This window comes from Diabrotica undecimpunctata, chromosome 5 (assembly GCF_040954645.1).
Source record: "Diabrotica undecimpunctata isolate CICGRU chromosome 5, icDiaUnde3, whole genome shotgun sequence".
Lineage (NCBI taxonomy): Eukaryota > Metazoa > Arthropoda > Insecta > Coleoptera > Chrysomelidae > Diabrotica > Diabrotica undecimpunctata.
In genome coordinates, this window is record NC_092807.1 from 64077974 (window position 1) to 64097457 (window position 19484).

General features: G+C 31.0%; 1 protein-coding gene across 1 annotated transcript in view; it reads left to right on the top strand.

Moving 5' to 3' along the window:
• LOC140442220 (dynein axonemal heavy chain 10-like) overlaps positions 1 to 19484 on the top strand; it is a 657946-nt gene that overhangs the window by 560179 nt on the left and 78283 nt on the right. Inside the window, 1 exon segment of the mRNA XM_072533298.1 lies at positions 8186 to 8477. Coding sequence (XP_072389399.1) covers positions 8186 to 8477 — 292 coding nt within the window.

Sequence of the window (19484 nt, forward strand, 5' to 3'; positions counted from 1 at the left end):
TGGAAATGGTTTGTATTAGCAAAAATGATAATAGTTTAAACAAAAGATCTGAAATTCAAAATTTAAGCAAAATTTATAATTATATTCTTTCTTTATGATTTATATATAAAACTTTTAAAATGTCATATTTAATTCTCCATATATCTGTCACATTCTTTCAGACATCTGTCAACGGTGAATAAATCTTCTTCTTTTTGTTACTAAACAAAAAAGAATGTTTAAACGAAATTTTACTTTTGGCAATATAATTGTCAAAAATAAAAATTTTATGTTGGCATTTATGACATTGAGGCTATTTGTAATTGGTTGCTATTTGAACTTATTTATAAATTCAATTATTTTTATATTAAAAAAATGTTTTCAAAATTATAAAAATTTTCGGAGAAACATTTATTAGATTAAAACATTTTTGTATTAAATATTTTGAAGATGTAAGCAGTGATTTTTACTTACCAAACTAATTTTTATTTGGTAAGTTAACAAAAATTGTTTTTTCTTTTTAGTTAAACCTTGTAAGTATTTTGTCTTTTTTAGCTCTTGATAATAATTGTAAACACAATTGAAAGCTCGAGAATAAAAAAATAGTTAACCAATAGCCCTATTATTGACTCCAACCCATCCAAAACAGTTATATATTTATATATATATATATATATATATATATATATATATATATATATATATATATATATATATATATATATATATATATATATATATATATGTATATATATAATATATATATATATATATATATATATATATATATATATATATATATATATATATATATATATATACATCCTACTATCATTTTCGCATCGATACATTATGCTTTTACCATCAATTTAGCATCGTCTTGCAAAGTAGCATCTGTATATCGACGCTACTTTACAAGACCTTAATAACTTTTTTCCTGTACTTTTTGCTGTACAAGAATTTTAACCATCTCATTGATTAGAGTTTTGATACCGTATTGGTATATTAAAATATCCGCTTTCTCTTTTTATCCCCTTACTGAGTTATATAAGTTTATTCCAGAAAATGTTTGAGTCTAAAATGATGGTACAGTGAAAATATTATATATATTTAGTTCAGGGTTTTACCGTTTACTCGCTGCCATTATATACATGAAAATGTATATCCCACTTTCATTATCAATCATTTTCGCATCAGAAATTTGGCATCGTTGTTGAATATAATATTACCCACAACGAAATAGTAAATTTAAGAATACATATATTTTTTTCATCCACAAATCATTCTGGCATCATGTTTGGTTAAAAGTAACGGGTTATGATATATTGCAACTACCTATTGTATCTTCGCTCCAATTGGTCCAGTCGCGACGTACAGCGCCTCAAATGATAGGATTTAACCAATACAATACAATAAGACAAAAAAATCAAATATAGCAACATGTCAAAAAGGCCTTAATTATATATCTTCGTTTCTATAAGTCCAATCGTGACGTACAGTATCTCAAACGACAGGATTTAACCAATTGAAAACGATGAAATAAAAAAATTAAATACAGCAACATGTTAAAAGGGCCGTAGTCACGTATCTTCGGCCCTGTTAGTCCAATCGTGACGTGTAGTACCTCTTATGATAGGATTTAGCATAAAGAATACAATGGAATAGAAAAATCAAATGCAGAACAATGTCAAAAGGGCCTTAGTTGTGTATCTTTAGTTCTATTAGTCCAATCATGACGTCCAGTACCTCAAATGAAAGGATTTAACAAATAAAATACAATGAGGTATAAAAATTAAATGGAGTAGCATGTCAAAATGGCCTTAGTTATGTATCTTTGGTCCTATTAGTCCAATCGTGACGTACGATACCTCAAATGATAGCACTTAACCAATAGAATACAATGACATAAAAATTAAATACAGCATCACGTCAAAAGGGCCTTAGTTACGTATCTTCGTTTTTAGTGGCCCAATCGTGACGTACAGTACCTGAAATGATAGGATTTAACCAATCGAATACAATAAGATAAAAAAATAAAATACATCAGCTTGTCAAAAGGGCCTTAGTTATGTATCTGCGGTCCTATTAGTCCAATCGTGACGTTTCGTACCTCAAATGATAGAATTTAACTAATAGAATACAATGAGATATAAAAATTAAATAGAGTAGCCTGGCAAAAGGGCCTTAGTTGTGTATCTTCGATCCTATTAGTCCAATCGTGACGTATAGTACCTCAAATGGTACCACTTAGCCAATAGAATACTACGACGTAGAAATCAAATACATCAACACGTCAAAAGGACCTTAGGTATATATCTTTGCTCCTATATATGTTATGTCAAAAGAGCCTTAGTTGCGTATCTCCTGTCCTATAGGTCTAATCATGACATATGGAGCCTAAAATGATAGGATTTAACGGAGATAATACGATGGTGGAGAGAAATTAAACATGGCGGCATCTAATAACACCTTAAACTGGCAGCAGTAAAACGAATTAATGCAAAGAGGTGTGTGGCATATTACGTGACAGGATTCAGCGAATACCATACGATTACGTCGTACATCTCTTTGCATACGTCCACTTTTAGTTAACTACTTACTATGTATTCAGTACTTTGCTTAACGGTGTTGAGGCATGGACTCTTAAACAGAAGAATGTTAAAAATCTTGAAAGCTTTGAGATGTGGTGCTACCGCCGTATACTAAAAATAAGTTGGGTGGATAAAATTACAAATGAAGAGGTAATACGCAGAATAAATAACGATCCGGAAGTTATACTGAATATAAAAAAGAGAAAACTTGAATACTTTGGCTACCTGATGAGAGGACAAAAGTACACATTCCTACAAAATATAATGCAAGGAAAAATCCAAGGACGCAGAAATCCAGGCCATAGAAGAATATCCTGGATGAGAAATTTAAGAGAGTGGTTTGGCTGTACCACTAACGAATTATTTAAAACAGCAGTAAATAAAATTAGAATCGCCCTAATGATATCCGATCTCCGATAGGAGAGGCACTCAAAGAAGAAGATATGATAAACTCGAAAAATGTCCAACGTTCACTATTATTAGACATATGCCTTCCGTTCACTGCACACATTTACTGCTCCTTGACGCTGTGGCGAGAATAAGATAGGATTTAACAAATAGAATGACAGAAAACTAAACAAGACAGTACGTCAAACGTGGAATGCGTCGTAGAACGTGAAATATTAGCGTAAAATTATATGATGGCCATAGACGGTTCTTTAATACCCAGCAAATGACTCGCGTTGTAAAATTACATAGGCGGGATCTGTGCGAGTAAAAGTCGATCATTTGTTTTATAACCCAAAGGGGACCATAAAATATTCGACGTTAAAATGTGACATAATGTAACGGTATGACAAATCTTTTTTCTCCCGCACGGGTGCATGCCTGTGTACCTATACAAGGGGACCCGTGCATAACCTTTAAGTTGATCGTAATACATAACTGCAACAACAAGTATGTTGACGACTTAGGTTAGTATATACAGTGCATTCCGTACGTTTTTTAAACATGATTAGGAAATTGTTGACTGGAAGCTATTAAAGAAGTTCTTAAAATTTTTGCGGGTCACCTTCTTTTCTGTAAATGGAGTGAAAATTGCTATCCATTTAATTTTTTTCCTCAGTTGAATAATTCCTGCTGGTATTTGGTCTAAGCTTATTTCTTTTATCCATTCAAGCTGTTTCATAGCTAATTCTACTTCCTCTTTATAGTGCCCTGTTCACCTGTTTTGGTAATTTCGGACTATTTCATCTCTTATAACATAAAACAGTTTTTTCAGATATCTTTATCGCGTTTCCTTTTTTATGGATGAATATGCTGCCATTTTCATCTTCTACTATTTCATATGGAGTTACACGATTAACAATTCCAAATCAAGAAAACACAAATAACACTCCGAATTATATTATACAACTAATAGTCGAAAAATAAAGAGCAAGAGGTAAATGACCAAGAAGCCGAAATCTTAATGACGAACACAAATATAATCGACTAATCAGACAATTAAGATCAGCGCTACATGATGCACGCAATGTCACATTTGAACACTACATTAGTACATTGTCTAAAGAAGATCATTCAGTATGGATAGCAACAAAAACACTTAAAGAGACCTGAACAACACAACCCACCAATTAAGAAAGATGACGTTAGTTGAGGAAGATCAGATCAGGAAAAAATGTCAACATTTTCAGAATACCAGATAATAATATTCAAGCAATAGAACACTGAAAGACCAGTTTTAATCCTTGCAACATTTAAACATCATAGTTGTACCATCTCAGGCAAAGCGATGTAAATAATACAAAGAAGAGAAAGTGTACAAGATGTTACAAAATTTTAAGAAGAAGCATGACTAGTAGAAAGGCCGATAGAAAAGTTAAAAAAGTTAAAACATACTCTGAAGAATGTGATGGCAAAACTGCAATATGTCTAGTGTGCTTCAATGAAGCACATTAAAAAATAATTTTTCTTATACAGGAACTATTATTGAGTAAAAACATATTGTGCCTCAAGTGGCCTTATAGTATTGGAAGTCGTAAGTTGACAGTTTCTAGTAGAACGCTGTTATTGTTAATTACCTCCGTAAAAGTGAGTTATAGTATTTATAAAAAAAAAATGGATGTAAATAATATGCCTTCGACATCTAAAAAAGCTAGATGTGAAGATAAACGTAGATTAAGTACTATTTAAATGGGAATAAGCCACAATTAAAAGTTAAAGTACGTTTATTGACGTTTCAATTTCCACTTCGGAAATCGTTCTCAAATTACAAACATTAGTTTATAAATACTAATGTTTGTATTTTGAGAACGATTTCAGAAGTGGAAATTGAAACGTCAATAAACGTATTTTAACCTTTAATTGTGGCTTATTCCCATTTAAATAGTAATTAATTTAAAATGCCACAAGAAAATAGCTTCAGAACAATATAAACGTGAAGTGGTCTAAAAACTAAAAAGTCCCCTATTGAAACTGGTTTTTAATAATAAATTTAATAATATGTTAAAGTTTTTTTAATATACCCTAAAACTGAAAGCGCAAAGAATCAATTGCAAGTTACAAAATACTGGTAGAGTCATACTGTTTGGACAAGTACAGTTGTTTTTTAAATAATCGCTTTCTGTGATAAACAAATTGAATACATTGTAAAATATTTGTTGATCTGCTTGATATTTAGCACACTTTAATCATCAATTGCCATAATTTCAAGTAGCTATATTACCTGTCGTTAGGCAAAAAACAAAGTTATTAACATTTATAAATTACTACAAACATAATATCTTAGAGTTTACGATTTTTTTGGAATTATCTCAATTATTTATGTATTTAAATTTGGTATTTCTCTACATAAAAAACTTTTTATGGTCTACAACTTTGAAATATTTTTCTTTAGAATGTATAGAAAACGTTTAATAAGCAAAAAATTATTTTTTTTGCCTTTTAAGATTGTTTAAAAAAACAAAGCAAAATCAACTGTATGTCTTTACGAATTTTTCGTCGGCTACCCCTCATACTATTTAGAATTTAAATTTTTGTATAAGATTTTTTTTAACTATTTTGCGAGGTTCCGTGAACTACTTTCTTACGGTATGGTCAAAGTCAAATATTATTTTTTGATGTGATTAAGCCACCATTATTGGTCGATATTGAGATGAAAATTACATTTTTAATTAACTAATATTTAACGATACGATTTCCAATATTTAACCTTGTTTATTGTATAAATTATGTAAAAATGTGTATACACATTTTGTACAAAAAACGTTTTTTGAGAACGATTCCCTGAATGGAAATCAAAATGTCAAACATTAAATAATTAAAAATGTGATTCTCATCACAATCACGACCAATATTTTTGACTTAATCCCATAAAAACCTAATATTTATCTTAAACTATTCACTGATAGCTTCGATTAAACAGCTTGGAAATTAAAATATGTAAAATATTCCCCTACACAACTCTCTGGGAAAAAATATCTAAATTGAATAAAAACAACAGGCGATTTTTCTAGAACTAGTGAGGCGGCGATTCGGGAATTTTTCCTATCTCCCATATGGCCAGTTCAAGCCTGCTGCTGTGCTCTTGCAATATATAAAAAAAAAATCAGTGTCCTCCACGCAGAATGGGTTTTAAGTACCTTTCCAAAATATTGTTAAATTTTCTGTATAATTACCACTAGAATATACGTGCCTGAATATTTAATTACTATTTAAATGGGAATAAGCCACAATTAAAGGTTAAAATACGTTTATTGACGTTTCAATTTCCACTTCGGAAATCGTTCTCAAAATACAAACATTGTAAATTAAACAAATTTTGTTTTTTGTTACTTAGTGAAAAATTCTTCTAATAATTTAATTTTATCTGACTTATTTATATTGACAATTCAGACATACATTATACATTTTAAAGTAGAAGACTTTAAAATAATATTGCCAATATTGTTGAGTTGCGCTCCTGGGACGACTTTACTTATAAGATAGTTCATTCGATTACATGAAATCAACTTTAACTTGAGAATATCCGTCAGAAAAGATCATAACATGTAATTCGTCTTTAAAAAGACAAATACATGCCATGATGACAGTAAAATTCTCCTGTTAGTGATTTCATAGTAAATTATGAGGGAAAAAACAGGAAAAAAACCTCATAATACTATCCCGACATGGTAAGTATTTGATCGTGCATTTAGTTTATCTTCAATAAACACCAAATTCCGATTTTATATGTTTGTTATTTAAAAAACATAAATGATGTATTCTCTATATGTTACTGACTTACCAATACTGGTATTTTCCTTTTATTAACTTCCTCTTTACTTACCAGTATTGGTAAGTCAGTAAAATAGAGAATACATCATTTATGTTTTTTAAATAACAAACATATAAAATCGGAATTTGGTGTTTATTGAAGGTAAACTAAATGCACGATCAAATACTTACCATGTCGGGATAGTATTATGAGGTTTTTTTCCTGGTTTTTCCCTCATAATTTACTATGGAATCACTAACAGGAGAATTTTACTGTCATCATGGCATGTATTTGTCTTTTTAAAGACAAATTACATTACAGACAGATTTCATGTAATCGAATGAACTATCTTATAAATAAAGTCGTCCCAGGAGCGCATCTCAACAATATTGGCAATATCATTTTAAAGTCGTCTACTTTAAAATGTATAATGTATGTCTGAATTCTCACTATAGATGAGTCAGATAAAATTAAATTATTAGAAGAATTTTTCACTAAGTGACAAAAAACAAAATTTGTTTAATTTACAATGTTTGTATTTTGAGAACGATTTCCGAAGTGGAAATTGAAACGTCAATAAACCTATTTTAACCTTTAATTGTGGCTTATTCCCATTTAAATAGTAATTAATTTAAAATGCCAGAAGAAAATAGCTTCAGAACAATATCCTGAATATTTAAGTAAGGAATAATTGTTTATAATGCTTTTTATACTTATAATCTGTAGAACTAAAAAAATAAGTCTAATTAATTAATACGAACCAATAAAATTAAACAAAAAACTATTTAAAACTATTTATTTTTACGCATATCGAATTAATTTAGAGAACCTCAAACCAATAATATGAAAAATAAATGCAATCCTAACATTATCTCAAAGTGATATTTTTTACATAATATGGTAGGTATAAACCAATTGTACTGCAGCAAATTGGTTTATTGTACTTTGTGTACATTGTAGCGTGTGTGTTAAATAACTTGTGACTAAGTAAAGTTGGATTCATTATATATACAAACAATAGCTTATTATATTTGGACGACTGCAGTACCTCCGATGAGTCCATAAATGAAAAATTTTCATTTCAATCGGATTCGAACTGACGAGTCCTCAGTTTTTGCGCTTAGTAAGTTGACGCTCTGCTCCATCAAGTTAGTTTCAAAGTGTAGTTATTCTAGTCAGAAAAGTTTAATTAAAAATGCCACTAAATTTTTTATACCAAGTGTCTAGAAAAACAATCTAAAGACACATTTATTCTTATCGCAGAGGACTCTTGTTCTCGTTCTATAACTCGCTAACAGTGAATCAAATATAGATACCAATAAGATCCTTTCTTATCGTGTTATACTTAAATTCTGACAATCATTTTGAAGTTATACTGCTTTCAATAATTTTAAGAACAAATTACATTATTTTTAAGATACTAAGCTTCAATGACTCTGACTTTGTGAAACATCTGGATATAGCTATAAAATACGGTTCCCCAATTTTGTTTCAAGATGTCGATGACTATATAGATCCAATGGCCCAAAATGTAATTTTAAAAAATATTAAAGTGCAATCGGGAAGAGCTTTTGTGATGTTGGGAGATAAAGAAGTTGATTGGGATCCAAACTTTAGATTGTACATGACTACAAAATTCGCCAATCCAGTTTTTAATCCCTCAGTATTTGCTGTTGCTGTGGTTATTAATTATACAGTCACTCTGTCAGGTATGAATAACCGTCATTTATATTTTAATTAAAAAAAAATCAATTTTAAATGTTAACAAATCTTAAAATTAAATATAGATTTTAAATCTCATATATAATACATAAATTTTAGTTTGTGTTATATTTATTTTGTCTTTTAATATTGTTGTATTATTTTATTGCTTTTTTTTGTTTTATTTTTTTTTAATTCCTTTATATATTTTTATATATAAATTTGTCGTAAACATATTTTTTAGACCCTATTAACAGATTATGCGTATGTACTATTAACAACTTGTATTTACATACGCATTTTAATCTGCCTGTAAATGCAATGAAGAATGTCCATATTATTTGAAAATATTAAAAGATTAAGGTTTATTGGAAAACATCACTTCGAATTTATTAACTCCTTATAAAGTTCGTTTATATTACTAATTTGTAAATCACATTCTAATAGAATATGTGTTAGATTGCTACAAGTACAATTAAGAGTATTTGATAAGCCGATTGCATTCATGTAAGATGGCGTAAGAGCAATAGCCGATTGACGGTTTTTAATAAAATGTCAATTAGATTCTGTGTAAAACCATCTTCTAGTGGATATCCTACCGTTACAATGATAGAAGTTTATGCCAGTCTTACATTCTCTGTAATGTAAATGCCAAATTTTTTTTAGTTTTTGTTTACTAACAATATCAATATCTGTCGCTGTAATTAAATTTTTGTGTAATTTTTCTTGGGACATATAATATAATGATTTAGCCAAATTGCCTGTTATTCTCGAATGGCCTTTTATTTTCGAAAGTTTTTTTGGTAAAATTAAATTTTAAAAATTTTCTCAGGATATTTTGGAGGGGAAACTATAGATGTTATTTCTTTTCTAACCTTATTAATTTGGTCTGGACCATTTGGTTTCTTTTTTTTTTTGGTCTACTGGTGTTTGTGTAAGGATTAAAATATAAATTTAGCGAAGTTATTTCCCTGGGTAAAAGTAGAAGGTTGTGAATTTTGTGAAAAATTTGTATCGTTGTTTGCTTCATTGGTTCTAACAATACTAGCATATCAATTCTTTTTAGTTACTTTTTAAGGTTCTTTTTATTTGAATCGTAAAAATTATTTTTTGGTAAAACCATCATCTCTTTTACTAACTTTTGTCGCTTAAATTCGTGGTAAAGTGATTTCACTTACAGCTAAAATACATTTGTCTGAACTCAACTTTCGTACAATCCTTTGAATTATGAACTTCTTGGTATTTGTTACATCTTGACTGACTCCTACAATGACTTGCTAAGTGGCCGTATCTAAGACAGTTAAAGCATAACAGAACTTTCTGCTTGTATATTTTGACTTCTTTATTAACCTTATTGATAAATATATATTTAGGTAAAGTTTGCGATTTAAATGTCACATTACAAGATTTAGTAGGGCCATATTTGACAATTTTTCTTTTGATTATCGCTAAACCGAAGGCACGTCTGACTTCTATGAATACTGCTAAGGAACTGTATTTAATACTGTTAAATGTTTAAAAATTTAAAAACTTTAAAAAGCATATTTAAACTTTGACATTTTTTTGACGTTTTTTGAAATAAACTTAACTTAGTATTTAAACTATGTTCAGGTATTTTTAATATCTAAGAATGATAAAATAAAAGGTTATAAATATAGATCATTATCGCCATCAGTAGCATCACAATTTGTTATGAGCCAAAGCTTTCTTCAGAACAATCCTTTATTTACTCCTGTCTCTGGCAACAACTTTTCTCCATACTTTAACTCCAATAGATTTTAAATCGTCCTCTAGGTTATCTTGATACCTAAGTCTCGGTCTTCCTCTAGCTCGTTGTCTCATCGGCCTTTTCGATCAGAAATTTTTCCTACCGCACCTTTCTCTTCCCTTATTACATACTCTATCCATCTAAGCCATGCTACTTTAATAAATTTTACAATTCCAGGTTCCCCAAAATACCTGCGCCACAAACCTTGCTGTTTTATTCCTCCATATATTCTTTTTAGGATTTTGCGTTCAAAACGTTTAAGCAGTTCTTGATTCTTCTGTGTAAGTGACCACCTTACTGCTACATATGTAATCCCTTAAATTTTTCTGGGTAGATTTGAGATCATCTGTCTTTTCAAGCCATAGTAACACTTATTGGCAAGGCACTATACTTCCTTTAATTTCTTTGCTGACGTTGTTATCTTTAGTCAACAGTGAACCTAGGTATGTATAGGTGTCCACACCTTCCAGTTCTATTTTTCTAGATGGCTGGATGCTTAATCTAGTACAACACATATATTTGGTCTTTTGGGCATTTATACCTATTTATTTTGATAAAATAAACCTTTTTCTTCAATTTGGCGCTTTCAGAATTTATGTATACCTATTAGTTTACGCATACTAACGATGTGAATAAAAGTTTTTTGGAACAATAAATTTCAATTTTGTATATCTCTATTAGGTGAAACTTCGTGATTTGTGATATTGTCCTTATTCTTATGAAAAAAAACATAGTTTTTTGTGCATTTTGAAAAAAATTATTAGTAATTTTTAAAAAATTGACTTTTAAAGCTATTTTTGCAATATCTAAATTATTTTTAAATAATATAAATTTTTATTTGAAAATAACTGTAGCAAAACTTCAGTATAAAGGTATTTTTTTAAACCTAAGTGACTAATTATCTATTATCCATATCACAAATTACTCTAACCGATACACACAATATAAAACTCATTCACTAATGCACTCGATCACTAATAAAGTAATGGGGTAATTTAACAATTACTTTTGATAAATTTGGTGATAAGAATATGTAATAAATAAGATGTGCAAAAGACTAAACCTCACTTTTTACTTATCTTCTTCTTCAAGTGCCATCTCCGCGGCGGAGGTCGGCAATCATCATAGCTATTCGAACTTTTGAGACGGCCGCTCTGAAAAGTTCATTTGATGTACATCCGTACCACTCTCTCAGGTTACGCAGCCATGACATTCTACGCCTCCCTATGCTTCTCTTTCCTTGGATCTTTCCCTGCATGATCAGTTGGAGCAAGGTGTATTTCTCAAGATATTCCAATTTTTTTTGTTTTTATTGAATTTAAAATTTCCATTTCTTTGATCATCCTTCTCAGAACCTCTTTGTTTGTGACGTGTTCTGTCCATGATATTTTCAGAATTCTTCTGTACACCCACAGCTCAAATGATTCCAGTTTTTTCATTGATGTAGCATTCAAGGTCCAAGATTCCATTTCATAAAATAAGGTTGAAAAAACATAGCACCTCGCCAACCTAACTCTTAGTTCCAGTTTTAAATCCCTGGTACATAGAACTCTTCTCATTTTGTTGAAATTTGCTCTAGCCTTTTCTATTCTTATTTTTATCTCCTGATTATAATCATTGTTCCCAGGTATGCATATTTGTCCACTTGTTCGACGTTGGTTTCGTTTATTAGAAGACTCTCGTTATTTCTTTGAGTTTTCGATATTCTCTTAAATTTCGTCTTCTTGACATTCATTGTTAGACCATACTCTTTTCCATACTCTGCTATTCTGGTCACCAGTCTCTGAAGATCTTCAATGTTTTCGGCTAAAATCACAGTGTCGTCCGCATATCTAATGTTGTTAATGGGAACTCCATTTACCTTTATTCCAGCTGTTTCACCCTCAAGAGCTTTTTTCAGGACCTCTTCGGAGTAGGCGTTGAAAAGAATTGGCGACAATACGCATCCCTGTCTTACTCCACATCTAATTTCAATTTCTTCTGACAGCTGTTCGTTAACACGTACTTTTGCTCGCTGTTTATAGTATAAATTTGATATGATCCTGAGGTCGTTGTAGTCAATCTTCTTTGATTTCAGGACATTCATTAAATGTTCATGTCGTACTTTATCGAATGCTTTATTATAGTCAATAAAACATGCGTATATATCTTGATTGACGTCCAGGCATCTTTGTATTAGTATATTAAGTGAAAAAAGAGCTTCACGTGTTCCTAGGCTTTTGCGGAAACCAAATTGTGTATTATTAACGTCTATGTCCAGTTTGTGATATATTCGGTTATGGATGACTTTAAGTAGTAACTTTAGCGTATAAGACATTAAGCTAATGGTGCGGTAATCGCTGCATTCTCTTGCTTTTTTCTTTTTAGGGAGACAAATAAAAATAGATGTCAACCACTCTTTGGGTAATACGCCTGAACTATAAATTTGGTTCAAAAGTGTCACTAAAACATCAATGTGCTTCTCATCTAGAATTTTTAGGATTTCTATAGGAAGCATATCAGGTCCAGGGCTTTTCCCGCTCTTCATTGTTTTTAATGCGTGCAATATTTCTTCTTTTGTAATATATGGACCTATTTCTTCTGACGTAAGTTCTATGTGCTCCAGATCTCCTCTTTCATCATCGAACAATTCATCGATATATTCTGCCCATCTTTGTATTTTCTCGTCCGTATGTGTTATAGCAGTACCGTGTCTATCCAGAATTGCACAAGTGGCATTTTGTTTTCTTAGTCCTGCCAGTTCTTTGACTTTCTTGTGTAGGTTAAACAGATCATATTTATTTTGAAGGTCTTTGATCTCTTTGTATTGCTCTTCAAAGTATTTTTCTTTTGCCTGCTTCATCGTCTTTCTAATCTCGTGGTTTATCTCTCTGTATTTATTGTTATCCTTGTTTTTAAATTGTCTCCGTTGTTCCATCATATTGAGTATCTCGTCATTCATCCATTCCTCTTTTCTCCTTGAGGAAGTCTTTAATATTTCTTTACAGGGTTCCAGTAGACAATCTTTTAGTCGATTCCAGTACTCATCAATATCGTTGGTGTTTGTGTTCAATTTGTTGCAGTTCACATGCAGTTCATGTTGGAGGCATTCTTTTACTTTAGGTTCTTTAAGTTTTTTTGTGTCTATTGTAGGGATTCTTTGATGTCTTTTAATATTTTTAAGGGTGAGTGTAATTTTGGCTATAAGTGGATTGTGATCTGAGGCCACGTCTGATCCAGGATATGCTTTCACGGCTTTAACAGCATTACGGTATCTTTCATTGATCATAATGTAGTCTATCTGGTTCCTGACTACTTTCTCCGATGTATATGCGGGCGATCGCCATGTATACAGTCGTCTGTTTGGTAACATAAAAAATGTGTTTGTAATAATAAAGTTCTGCTCTTGACAGAATTGTAACAGACGGTCTCCTCTCTCGTTTCGATTTCCCAGACCATAGTTTCCTATACACTTTCCGCTTTGTCCCTTTCCAATCTTTGCATTGAGATCACCTAGGACTATCGTGATTTCTCTTGTTTTCGTTATTCTAAGTGCCTCTTCGATATCTCGATAAAATAATTCTACTTCTTCTTCGTCGGCACTCGCCGTAGGAGCATAAACTTGTATCAAATTCAGTTTGGCATGAGATGTCACTAACTTCAGTACCATTATTCTTTCTGAGATAGGGAAATAGCATTCCACCGCTCTATTAGATTTTTTATTAACTATTACTGCCACGCCGTGTCTGTGTTGGTTATTCTCGCTACCGGAATAATATATTGTGGCTTTGTCTGTTGAAAAACAACCTGAGTTGGGCCACCTAGCTTCACTGATACCCAGTACATCGATATTCAACCTGTTCATTTCTTGAATAACATTGTGCATTTTACCAGGCTGAAACATGCTCTGAACATTCCATATTCCTATTTTAGTGTTGGACAGTCTTATTTTTTCATCTGCGTTCTTTTGACAAGGAATTCGCTGATTAACAACCTAAGAGTCCTTGTCTTCTTCTCCCCTGCCGGATCTTGGCTTCCGAGGGCCATGATCAGTAACGCCGTTATTAGTTTCTAAAACCATGATGATTTTACTAGGGATATCCATGGGTATCTTTAATGTAGTGGTTTCCCCTTGCCTTCTACATCCTTATGCTGTTGACCAGTATATTGGTTCCTCCATCTTTGAGATCGATTTCTCAACCCCAGGACAAAAGGGTGCCCTACCACCTACCAATTCTTCCGCCCAGAGCCGTTGATTAGTAAGTGTGAGATTGCTTATACCGGCAATCGGTCGGTGAAATTTTCACCATATCTGGCTACCCTCACTTAGTTTAGCCTGCAGACCAATGCAGTTGTCCGGGCCACTTGGAGCCATAAGTGAGAGTTAGGTGTCTTATGAGGACCAGTTACCAAGAACCATCTCCCATCTATGATGCTCGATGTGGTCGTTCCGATAAAAGGTGCTACCTCTATAACACAACCCTACACCCCAGTTTTACTTATAAACAATATATAAACAATGTAAGATAGCTATTTGATTTTAAATACTAAATCTGAAGACCGGTAAATTATATGGAAAAGTGACATAATTTTACTGAAAAAGCATAAAAAATCCTTAAAATAAGACTTTCTAAAGTAATTTTTTTTTGTTAATTTGTTACTTATTTTAATCTATTAAATTAAAGATAATCAACACGGTTCACGGTTCAAGGAAGACTGTGAGGTTAATTCCGTAATAGTATTAATCCTAGCTCTAGGTTTAATTGTACTAATCGCGGAAACCTTTCGGAACATTTTATTTGCCTTTACGAGAAGGAATTTTACCAGCTAACTTATTCATATGTCAAACTGCTGCTACGTAAGAATCGTCTTCTTTGTGATTTAACATTCCTTAAAGCCTGTCGAGATGAAAAAGTCATTCCCAAGTTTCTAAAACTCAAATAGCGTACTTATTAATACGCTTGTCTCTAGATCAACAGGTACGCCTTTACGATGATTCAAGTAGACCCGTTGAACTCTCTAGTTTAAAACAAACACTCATCCAAAACGTTTACCGCGAAAATCACATCAATATAAGCATCTACAGACATCAATCTTCCACTTAATTTCCACCCAAAGACCCTCATCATACGAAATCTTTTCTTCGTTACATCAAATATGTCACTGACAAAATTCTAAAATCAAGAGGAATAAAGACAATATTAGTTACCCCTCAACAAAAACTTTGATCTCTTGTCCGATCAATCAAAGACAAGATACGAAATGAACAACACGGAACACGGCGTTTATAAAATTCTTTGTGCTGACTGCCCCCGATCCTATATAGACCAAACAAATCGTAGAATCCAATATAATATAAACATTCTATTTCTCTTCGCAATTCCGACTCAATTTCAGCTCTAGATCAATACCATCTTCATACAGGTCACAAAATTGTTTTGTAAACTCCAGAACTATAGCCTTCATCCGCTTCTATAAACCAAGAATTATTCGAGAAGCCCTAGAAGTTGAAATAGGCCAAATTTTCTCAATTAAAGAGATGACGGCATGGTTACCTTCGATTTGGAGACCTCATAAAGAAAATATCATCCGCTCCACCCGTCAACCAAAAAAATCCTACTGCCAGAAATGTTCGTATCAACCCCCGCGCCAATCCCTGTGCCAATCCTTATGCTGGCCGTACGCCAACCTCCACCAAAGCCACGTCACCATCGACGGTATAAATGACCCGTCCCCTATTACCAGCACCAGTAATGCTTTGATAAGTGATCATTGTATTAGTGTCTGAAGGCTCGGGAGACTGAGACCTCGGAACTACTAAGACGACAGCGAAGAGGATGTCGAAAACTCGGCGCAATGATAATCAACGCGGTTCAACCCGGAAGACTAGTGAGGTTAATTCCTGTAATAGTATTAATTTTAGCTGTAGGTTTATATATATATATATATATATATTGATACGATTAGGGTTTATAGAAAATAATTTATAAGTTATATACTACATAATATTAGATATTTGGTTGTTTTAAATAAATTATATACTAGAGAATTTAATAAAAATATATTTATGTGAGGGCATTTTTAATAAATTAGCATATAATAATTGTAAAAAAGTTGTATTTTAATATTGTAAATATATATAAGTGAGCCATGTGCTTAGGCAACCAAAAATACTCTCGGAGATTGACAGATATTTATACTCTGAAGTGACGTTTAAGAATATTTACGAATATAAAGTGGGTTATAATAATATATTGTTTGAAATGTGTATTTTATTAAATTAGAATGTTAAGTTACTAATTTAATTATATATTCTGATCTGAAAAGCCTAAATGTAAACAAAATTATTAATAGAAAAGAATGGAATTCTCTGGATCTCCGGAGATGGCCATGTTTGCGAAATGGTTTGTTCCAGAAAATTCAGACAAGTATTTGATAGAACAAATTAGAACATGATATCTTACGAGATGGTTCTAGAAATCCAAAAAACATATAAATACCCGTGATTTGGATTCAAGATGGCAGTTTTTTGGCAGTTTTTGGGAGTTTTTGGAAGTTTTTAGTCAGAAGTCAGGCCAGTTTATTATGAAAGTTAGTAGAGTGAAGTAAATTGTGCAGAATTTTCAAGACAGTCAGTGAATCAGTTACAAATAGTCAAATTGTTTAATATAGTGAGTTAAATGAAGATTAAAAATTATGCATATAATTTAATGCACATTTATAATCATACACAAATAATTATTGAAGATTAAAAAAGGTATATTGGAAGAAATTAAATTATATTATGGTTGGAGATTAGTATAAATCAACTTATAATAATTGGATATTGGTATATTGAAAAGAAGAATAAATATAAATGCTGTTTGCTGGTTTGGTTGGTGGTGTATACATGCTGGTGAAGAAAACTATATCCTAAATTGGTAGAAGCTGATAATTGGAAAAAGAAATTTCACAAAAACAAGGATAACCGAAGTACGAAGACTTTCAGTGGTGATAAGAATATATACAGTGGAAAACAGTTCATTTAGGCATTCAGTGAAAGAAAGGTACAAAATTTTGTTAATATAATTTAGTTAATGTCATAACAATTTCAATTTTGAAGATAGTTTATTTAAAATTTAACATTGTCTATAGAATTTAATTAGTTTTATAAGAACATCAATTTAAAGATAGTTTATTTTAAATTTACATTGGCTAGGTTAGATATATATGTGTGTTTCATAATAGTTATAATAAAGATAATTTAAAAAAGTACTTACAAGCTAATTCTTTGAGAACCGCGATAAAAACCCTATATTATTAAAAATACTCATTGCTCATCATTCAAACAAAAAACACATCATAACAATTTGGCACCCAACGCGGTGGCTCTCTATTTAAAAGAATTAGTTTGGGAAGATAAGTGCTCTCATATAATTAAATTAATTATCAGTAGAAAGGAAAAATAATAGATTTTATTATTAATTATATTTGAACAAGTAAAGTCTCAAAATGTCTCAAGGAAAGAAAGGTACAAGAAGCAAAAAGAATGTAGAAGATGTGGAAGTAGAAACACAACCTATACAAGAGGAGAGTTTAGTTCAAGTTCCACAAGATACTGCAGAAATGAATCCAGAAAGAGAGGAAAATGTCAATATGGCAGCTTTGATGTCATTAATGATGCAGATGAACAAGACAATAGAAGAGAATTCAAAAGAAATCAAAGAAGACATAAAAAAATTGGAAGAGAATTCAAAAGAAGTCAAAGAAGACATGAAAAAAATAGAACAAAAAATGGAACAGAATTCACAAGAAGTCAAAGAAGACATGAAAAAAATGGAACAGAAATTGGAAGAGAATTATAGAAAATTAGAAAAGAAAATAGAAGATAATAATAATAAAATTGTAAAACAAATGGAAAAACAAATGGATAAAAAACTTGAAGCTGCAGAGAAAAAAGTAGCAAATGAAATAAAAAGTATACGGAATGACTACAAGAAAAGGATAGACAATGAGAGGACAGAAGTAAAGAGGATTATTCAAGATAATAAAATAGATATAGAACAGAAAATAGAGTTACAGAAATGTAACTTAGAAGTAAAAATTAACGAAGACAGGAGAAACACAGAAGAAAAATTAGACGATATACAACAAAATATCCAAATAAATAGTAATCAAATAAGAAATGTGGAACAGAGAATAGATGATATTTCACAAATGAGAGACATAGGGAGACCTTACTTAAATTTAACAAATGAGACTGGGATTAAATTCTCTGGTAATATAAAAAATTTGCATCCTAGAGTATACATAAATAGTTTAAAACATAAATTAAGATTTGTGAATAATATTAATGATATTAAAGATTATATTAGAGTGACATTAAATGACAATGCAGCAACTTGGTTTGCTAGTATTGAGAATGATTTAGATAATTTTCAAACATTTGAAAATAAATTTTTAAATTATTATTGGGGTGAATTAGAGCAAGCCAAGTTTAGAGAAATTCTATATTTTGGAAAGTATAATCAAAATTTAAAATCAAATATGGTAGATTATGCATTGAAATTGATAACAGTTGCAAAATATTTAGAACCACCACTTAGAGAGGATGAAACAGTCTTAAATGTATCTAGACATTTTGATGCTGATGTTGTGCAAACCGTAACTGTACAAAATATTCAAACAATAGATAGTTTTATTAATTTTATTCAAAGAATACAAAGAGGCAATATGACAAGTAATAATAATAACAGAAAAAACAATAGTAACTTTCAATATAATAGAAATGATAATCAACAATATAGACAATCATATAATAATTATAGATATGTTGATAGTTTACAAAATTTTAATAATAATAACAGTAATCCAAATAGACAGAACTTTAATAATAATACTAGTTATAATAGACAAAATTTTAATAATAATACTAATTATAATAGACAACATTTTAATAACAGTACTAATAATAATAGACAAGATTTTAATAATCGAAGAAATACAGAGCGACCTAACTATAACAGACAGGTAAATTGTGTTCGAAGGAATAGAAGCTGCGAAGACAGGGAACGAATTAGTACAAGGCAGGAAAATGTGAGTAGAAGTCATAGTAGGGAAAGACATAGGACATCAGATCCAAGTGGTCAGATACAATCTGACAATTCTAATAATCAAAATTTTGTGCAGTAAACTTTCTGAATTACAAGTTAGGCCATTGCTATTATGAAAAACCTTCTGAATTTATTTCTTTAGATGAAGAGAAAATTATTGAATCTATTAATTTAAT